At 29.3% G+C, this 8,926-nt stretch overlaps 1 protein-coding gene across 3 annotated transcripts in view; it reads right to left on the reverse strand.

The window, feature by feature from the left end:
* LOC117182129 (ralBP1-associated Eps domain-containing protein 1) overlaps nucleotides 1-8,926 on the reverse strand; it is a 16,458-nt gene continuing 7,532 nt past the window's right edge. Inside the window, exons 3-5 of one of the 3 annotated variants that reach the window (XM_033375171.1) lie at nucleotides 4,926-4,990; nucleotides 1,195-1,366; nucleotides 1-1,103 (exon numbers count right to left, since the gene is read on the reverse strand). In XM_033375171.1, coding sequence (XP_033231062.1) covers nucleotides 904-1,103; nucleotides 1,195-1,366; nucleotides 4,926-4,990 — 437 coding nt within the window. In that variant the 3' untranslated portion in view covers nucleotides 1-903. Of the gene's footprint in view, nucleotides 1,104-1,161; nucleotides 1,367-4,925; nucleotides 4,991-8,926 lie in introns of all 3 variants that reach the window. The other 2 variants (XM_033375170.1, XM_033375169.1) reach the window with 2 other exon arrangements.

The raw sequence follows: 8,926 nt of genomic DNA on the forward strand, positions 1-8,926 counted from the left end.
AAAAGATTGTCGAATTGCGTATTTTAAACTAAATGATATTATAATTGAAAAATTGGACAATTAAACTGAACATATTAAAAAAAAGGTGAAATTGAATTCATTTTCACTGTTTTCTACCGGTCAACAAAATTTCCCCGTCATTTCCCAACTGTGAGGCCTGAATATTGCCTTTGATATTGTTCTCTTCCGCTTCGACATCTTTCTTGGAAAATTTATATACAAACACAAGATGAAAAGAAAACTATAAAATAACTGTGTCAACTCATGCTTGATAAAATCCAGGCTATAGGTAAAAGTTTGATTGTATAGCGAAATATAAAAACACACCTCACCACTGATAGAGTCCTGTCGGTCTTAACAACTTGCTTTGTAAAGCTTTAAGTTTTCCTATACTACTCAATAACAACTGTAAAACTTAAATAAAAAAAAAACAACATCGATTGACGTGCGGAAATGTACAAATGTCGAGAATTGGGTGCTGATAGCATCATCGAATAAAACTTAAATTAAAAACGGAAAATTAATTTTAGAATTAGTTAAAAAAATAAAGTTTCATTCTTGCAGAATTAAAAAAAAAAAAATAATTTTGGCTCTAAAAATAAATAAAAACATCCCACTTTTAATAGTTGCAAGTACATTAATACAACAACGAAACTTAATTTTCCCAATTTCCAAGACTATTCTGGAAAAAGTACTAATTTACTCGAAATGCAACCAATAAAATGTACAGCTAAAGTGTACATCCAATTAGAATGCTTAAATGACTTCTGGAAAGTCTTAGACTAGCTCGCGAATTAAATACTCAGGCTGTGGTCAAATTAAAAAGAAAAAAATGTTTGTCTCACGCGGGATAAATAAATTGTGAAGGATAACTTAAAATTGAAGGGATGATTGACGAAAGGATCATGTTAATAATAATAGCTTCGCACGCAAATTGATTCGTTCTTGAAGAGCACCAGCTAATTCTTTTGTTAACTCTTCGCAAACTTGCCTCAATTCGGCATTCTTCTCTCGCAATTCCTGCAAAGTTAAATTGTTGCTATCTTCCGTCTCGTCCTTTCCAGCCTCTTCTTGACCGCCCTCGCGCTCTGAAACGACCAAACCTAGATTGAAATCAATCCAGACATTAATTAAAGTTTCTCTTCGATCAGTTGGACTTACTTGGACTAGGCTTTCTGTAGATATGAAACGCACCACAAACCCCGGCGAATTGTTGAGATGATGGAGCGCTGTCAATGCTTTGAGTCTCGGTAACTTCCAGTTTTGTGGAGAACTGGGAAAAATCTGCTACGAATCCTTGAGACTCGCTTCCTGTCCTCTGCGTCTCGCCTTCGCTTCTTTGATTCACCAACTTTCGAGGAGAAGTCTATAATTTCAAAAAATATGCAATGGTCTTATCCATTCCAAATCAGGCAGGTTCTACACTTTGAGTCACAGAATCTGTCAACGACGACGTACGTTGTTTTTTTAGAGGAAATTAGGGGACACGTATTTTTCCAACTTGCAGGCCTCGGATTCACTTCGGGGATCAAAAATTGCGTGCATCGGTAGCGTGGTGGGAGAGCGCATTGCGCGAGTTTTCACAAGGGGAGATTCCGCAATATTATGTATTTCAATTGGAAACGGTTCAGGCGACCCTAACTAATTATTATGCGATTTTCGAGTTTTTTCTTTAATTTGAGCATTCTTAAAAATTATACTTGATAACATTAAAAATAACTTTAATTGCATTTTTTTAACTATATGGGCGAAATAAAAATGTTACCAGAAGATTAACAAAGGTACCAAAATCATGTGTTGTTTTTTTCGTAATATCTGTTCGGTATGAAGTTTTACATACGTACAATTTTATTATTTCTTTTCAGGGCCTAAAACTACCTTGTTTAGTTTGAACGTAAAATTATATATTTCGAAATCAAGAAGTGTACAATTGAAAATTAACTTCATTTTTTAAGTAAATTACCAGTTTTCTAACCTAATATGTGTAACGTATTAAAAATGAACTTCATGTTTCTTTAAGCATTATTACTTGATCTATAAATTATAGAAATTCTTATTTAATTATCGCAGTCTTTACCCTTTTTCACATTTTCCACTCAAATGTGAACTGAGTTAATAGAACCCAATAAAAAAATCAAACTATTTTTGGTTGAAAAATCTGCTATTAAATTTGTAGTTAATAATTCTTCTTCTTGGTTAGAAACTTTATCAATTGGTTCAAAATTGAATTATTTGGTTAGAGTCATGCTTTTTGGTTGAATATTCAAGTGATTTTTTAAAAATAAGTATGTTTGATTTAAAAATTCAACAATATCATTGAAACAAAAAAAACCTTTTTTTTGCTATTTAAACTTCATTTATTTTGTTGAACATACACCTTTTTGTTTGAAAATTCGTCTCCTTGCGTAAAAAGTTCATATTTTTTTTGGTTGAAAATGCAACTGCCTGCTGAAAAATTAATGCGTTTCGATTGAAAGTGAACTTTTTTGTTGAAAATTCTCATTTTCCGGTTAAAATATCACTCTTTTGTAGCAAATTCGTATTTTAAGATCAAAAATCAAATAATCTGGCGTAACATTGTACTAATTGGTTGTAAATGTATATATCTTTTGTTGAAAATTCATATTTCTTTGTAGAACATCTATCCTTTTGGGTTTTTTTTACTTCAAATTAAAATATATTTGGTTGAAATATCAACTATCACATTTTTCGTTGCAAATTCTTTTTTTTTTGCCTGAAAGTGTCACAATTTGGTATAAAATTGAACTATTTGGTACAAAATTAAACTGTTTTGTAGAACAGACGTTTTTTTAAAATTAATTCCTTTCAATAAAAATTCATTTACTCCATTTTTTATTCAAATTTGATATTTTTAGTTTAAAAAATTTTTTAAATGAAAAAAATATGAACTAAAAGTTAATAAAATAAAATTCTGGACTAACATCACATTCATTATTCAAACTATTTAGTTGGAAATTTGTTTTTTCTGGTAGAAAATTAATTTTCTTATTAAAAATTCGAGTGCTTAGTTACAAATTGATGTATTTTCTTGCCAATTTATCTTTTCTCGTAGAAAATTAAACTTCTTGGCTGAAAATTCACACATTTGGTTAAAATGTAGTTCGTTAAGAATTCATATTTCTTGTTAGAAAATTGAACTATTTTGATGAAAACTCAATTGTTTTGTAGAAAGCTCATATCTTTTTTTTGCTTATAACTTAAAAATTTTGCATGGATTTTTCCTTTATTGACTGAAAAATCTTTATTGGTTTAATATTTGTCTTTTTAATTTTCAAATTCATTTCTTTGGTAGAAAGTTCACCACCTTTCTTAGTTAAAAATGCAACTGTTTGGTTGAAAATTTATCCCTCTTGGGCTGAGGATTCAACTATTTTGTTGATAGTTCGTCCTTTTTTGTGCAATTTAACTGTTTTTCATTTTTAATGAAAATATTTTTTTCGTAAAATATTTGGCCTTTATGTTGAGAAATCACTTTTTTTATTGGAAATTGAACTACTGTGTTCATTCAGAACAAAAACTACGTAATTTAGACATTGATACAATTTTCTAGGATCTTGTGATTCGCTAAATCAAATTTAGCTACTTTACCCAGCAGGCACGAAATTTAAAGACGTTTTTGGAACGTCCTAAAGGCGTTTTAGGACGCGAGGTTTAAAATATGTTTTTAGAACATCCAAAAAACGTTCGAAGTCAGACCAAAAAACGTCCAATGTTCCAAATACGTCCTAAAAACGTCTTTGGACAATTGTGCCAAATACCGAACTTTAATATTTTTCAAGGAAAAGTACAGAAATGTGATTAAAAAAGTGTCATTAGCAGACGATTGTCAGATAATAGTACATTTAGTGTCATTTTTTTCGAAATTGTAGAAAAAAGTGTTGTCGCAGTATGATGATTCCGAGGCCTGTATAAAAAAAGTATAAAAAACGACTTTAAAAAAACCCAAACTTATATTTTTTGAAATTGTTTTGCTCAACTTGGCCTTTTTTGAGGAATACAGCCTTTGAATTTTATGCGAGCTAAACCATTTTTATAGAGAGGATTTTCTTCTACATAAAATCGAATTTTCGCAATGTTTTTGGAAACAACGAATAATGCAAAAAAAAAAATACGAAAAAGTTTGCTAATTTCGAAAAGCTCTTCAAAAAATCCTTTTGGTTTAGCCCGCATGAAACGGATAGAATGCCTTCCTAAAACTTAAAGTTTCTACTCATATAAGCCAGAGATTTTTTTCCAAAAAATTGAATTTTTTTCATTTTTTGAAGAACTTTTCTGTATGTGTAAGCTTTTATCTTAATTTTCTTTGTACCTTTCGTTGTTTTTGAGAAAAATGCGAAAATCTTATTTTATGAAATAAATGTCCCTGTCCCCCCAAAAAAGTTCGGCCCGCATATAACACACAGGATTTCTTCCATATAAAAGGTCAAATTAAAAAAAAAAAATCAAAAAATATAAGGGGGTGCCTGAAGAATTTCGGAAGCATTTTGAAAGTAGATTGTAAAACTCGCCCAATTAGTTGAAAACTATAGTAGTTTAAAGAAAATTTAGAGTTTTTTTTACAGTTGTCAAAATTCAAATACTCGAAACTTTGAGGAATTTTTTTTTCTCAAATCGGAAAAATACGTCTCGTCTGATTTCTTCTAAAAAACAACATATTTCGTAGCTGAGAGATTCTGCGACTTGAAGCGTAGAACCTCCGTGTTTTTTAAATGGATTCGATCCAATGATTTTCATTATTAATTTATCGTACATTTTGATTAATCATTATAAGATACAAGGCATAACTTCTAAAAAGAAAAACCTTTAAAAATTTGAATTATTGCTTTGGTTTGCAAAACTTTAACTGGTCTGGTACATGGTTTTTCTCCTTTAAATTTCGGTCAGAAATAGATAAACAAACTTACGATTCCAGGGGATATTCTTGGTGGTACAAGGGGTGGGGCACCCAGAAAACTTTGACCATTTTTTCCTGAAAAATGAAATGTTGAATATAATATTAATATACATACTATATAAAATTAATCAAAAATTGGATAATGAAATAAAAATATATTCACAACAATAAAAAAGTTCTGAATTACCAGTTTATCTTATGAATACGACATTTTGGATTATAGAATCCAAAGTAACGAATAGTTAAATAGCTAAATAAAAAAATGAAAATTGTACACAAATTTGGTGAAATAACTACGTTTATCGTAGATCCTTTTTTAACTGCGACTATCAAGATTACTTTACAAAATCGTGTAAAAAGTTTAGGATTTTACCAAAATTTGGTAAATTGATTACAAAAATCGTAGCGATTATCGTAGCCATGGGTTTTCAGGTCGTCCTTGCGAACATTGAGCTCCTCGTGAGTACGTGTCTAACCATACGAGTGATGTACGATATTTGATTCGAAAGCAGCATATTATGATACTGTAGCGTCATCTGAAAAGTGAGTCGTGATGTTTATAATATCCTGGGTCGTGAAAACATACAACTGATATGACAGTCATCTGCTTGGCTGGGATTGGTTATCTCGTGTGGCACGAAATTTGAAAATAATTCGGGCCGAGTTAGAGTACAGTAAAGGGTAGCTTAAAAAACAACGTACCGTTATATTCAACCATTTTTTCACCCTCCCCTTCTTCGTCGCAGATTATCACACAAAGCCTGACCTCCCCCCCTACCCCCGGGAATCTTAAAACGCACCCCCTCAATTTTAGTCAATTTTTTCGATTACAATTGATAAAAGCATAAAATAAAACAACACATAAATTTTCACGAAGGTAGGGGAATAAATTCCTTTCAATAAAATTGATGTATTGGTACCATATAACTAACATTACAAGTCAAAATATATTGTATTTTCATCAAAAAGTTGACTTTTCAGACAAGATAGGACAATTAATTTTAGAACAAACAGTTGAATTTCCAACCCAATAGTTAAACTTTCGAGGAAAAGAGACGAAATTTTAACCAGATAGCTGAATTTTCGAACAAAAAAGAATGACTTCAAACAAAAGCATTTGCTTTAGTTGAACCTTTAAGCCAAAAGACGACTTTTTTAGAAGAGAGTTCAATTTTCTACCAAAATAAAATGTTGGCGAAAAAAGATGAATGCTTAAAGAAATAGTTCAATTATTAACTAAAAAACCAATTTTTCCACAGAAATTCAATTTTCAAACAAATAATTGAATTTTCAATAAAAAATGTTATATATCAACAAAAAATTTAATAGTTGATATTTCAAGCAAGAAAACATTTTAATTTGATGTTAAAAAAATTTAACCAAAAAGATAAATTCTCAACGAAAAATGAGTTGATATTTCAAACAAAAAAGATTAACATTTTTAATAAAAAAACAGTTGAAACCACAACAAAAACAGTTTAATTATTAACCAAACAGTTGCATTTTTAATTTAAAAAATATATATAATTTCTTACAAGAGATAAATTTTTAAATCAAAACAAAAAATTTTCAACAAGTTAAATTTAAAAAAAAGTTGTTGAATTCTCAATTAAAAAAGGCAAATACTTTAGAAAGACGTTTAAATTTTAACCTGAAAATATACATTTTAAACAAAAAAGTTAATTTTAAACCAAGCAGTTGAATTTTCTACGATAATAATAGAATTTTTTAATCCAAGAGGACATATTTTCAACAAAACCGTTTAATTTTTAAACCAAAAAGACGAATTTTCTACAAAACAGTTGAAATGTCAATCCAAAAATATGAATTTTCGACAAAAAATTAGTTTTCAGCTAAATATGTCAATTTTGAACTAAAACCCATCAATTTTCCACCAAAAATTCAATTGCTAAATTTTCAATCGAAAACATTGATTTTTAATAACATAAAAAAACGAATTTTTCAGAAAAATAGTTGAATTTGCAGGCAAAGAGATAGATGTTCAACAGATAAAATTACTTTTTAACGAAGCAGTTCAACTTTCAACCAAATTGTTCAATTTACAATTAAAAACGATCAATTATCAACCAATAATTAAATAGTTAAATTGTCAGTTAAAAAAATTAATTAAGCAAAAAAAACGAATTTTCAACTTCTAACCAAATACTTGCATTTTCAACCAAAAAATATGAACTCTGAATTAAAAGTATAATGGTTCAATTTTAAATTAAAAAGATCAATTATGAACCCATAGCGGAATAGTTAAATTTTCAACCAAAAAAATTGATCAAGCCTAAAAAACGATTTTTCAACTTCTAACCAAGTACTTGTATTGTCAACCAGAAAATATTAATTCTCAACGAAAAATGTAATGGTTGAATTTTCAATTAAAAACTATTAATTATCAAATAACAAAGAAATAGTTTAATTTTCAGTTAAAATATTAATCAAACAAAAAACGAATTTTCAATTTCTAATCAAGAACTTGAATTTTCAACAGAAAAATATTAATTCTGAATGAAAAGTGTAATAGTTAAATTTTAAATTAAAAACGATCAATTATCAACCCATGACGAGATAGTTAAATTTTCAACCAAAAAACTTGATCCAGCATAAAAAAACGAACTTTCAATTTCTAACAAAGTACTTATATTTTCAACGAAAAAATATGAATTCTCAATGAAAAATGTAATGGTTGAATTTTCAATTAAAAACTATCAATTATCAACCAATAATGGAATAGTTAAAATTGCAGCCTAAAAATTAATCAAACAAAAAAACGAATTTTCAATTTCTAACCAAGCACTTGAATTTTCAACCAAAAATATTAATTCGCAATGAAAAATATAATCGTTGAATTTTAATTAAAAAAAAAAATTCAACCAAGAAATATGAATTCTGAAATAAAAATAAAATAGTAGACATTTCAATTAAAAGAATTCACTTTCAGTTTTAAAACCGAGTTTCGGTTGTACTGGTTTACTTTTGATTAAATATTTTTTTGGAGGCCTATACCAGTGTTGATGTTAAAATGCAGCATAAGTATCTGCCTATCCGATAGCTGATAAGTAGACAAACTACTATATCGTAATTTATTTTTCTTGAAAAAAAGGGAGCAAATGAGGGATTTTTGAAAAAAAAGGAATAAATAAGGGAATAGAGAAATAGGGGATGTTTCTTGAAAAGGGATGAAAAAGATGAATTGTTGAATAAAGGAATAAAGAAGGGAATAAAAGAAAGAGTGTGAAGTCTGTATTTAGATGCTTTCCTTGTAAAATAAAATTATTAATTAATTTTACGTTAACCCCTTATCTGAGACGTCTCCCATGACAGTCTGACCTAGTTTTTTAAACGGCCCCTGATGCTTTCAAGTTTTGTACGATTAGAATTGTTTAAAAAAGACGATACCTAATGCTTGAATAGCACCGTATTAGGAAAAATTGAACCTGCAAAAATTTAGAGATACCTGGAAATCCCCTGGAATTGTCAGGACTTTTTTTCTTCAGAATTTGTGCAGGCACCCTGTTTTGAAAACTATTAAAAGCTGCAAAAGGTTAGTGGAGGTAACTAGAAAAATAAGATTTTTACCGTAACTTCGCATAATTATAACAATAACTTAAGGTATAAATTTACCGATTTTTGGAGGTTTATCATACCATCCAGAAAGCCGCCGCAAATAGTTTACTTTATTCAGAATGAATTGATTTTATCATTTTGAAGTTCCACCCTACATCGCAATTATTCCAAACCATGCAATTGTATTTACTCAGGGTGGTGATTTGGCGATTCACCTACTCAGGGTGGTGATTCGATTTTTAAAAGTTTCAATTTTCTCGGTCAAATAAAAGTAACATATTCTAATTTTTCGCAAAATGCAAACATTTATTTTAAATCACGACGTTCATTTTGAACATACGAGGGTAGTTCAATAAGTCCTTAGAATGACCAACATATGGCGCGCGAATCGCTCCAAATCATCTGTTTTCAGTCAGCACCACTCCCGACTAGATA

This window comes from Belonocnema kinseyi, chromosome 10, assembly GCF_010883055.1.
Source record: "Belonocnema kinseyi isolate 2016_QV_RU_SX_M_011 chromosome 10, B_treatae_v1, whole genome shotgun sequence".
Lineage (NCBI taxonomy): Eukaryota > Metazoa > Arthropoda > Insecta > Hymenoptera > Cynipidae > Belonocnema > Belonocnema kinseyi.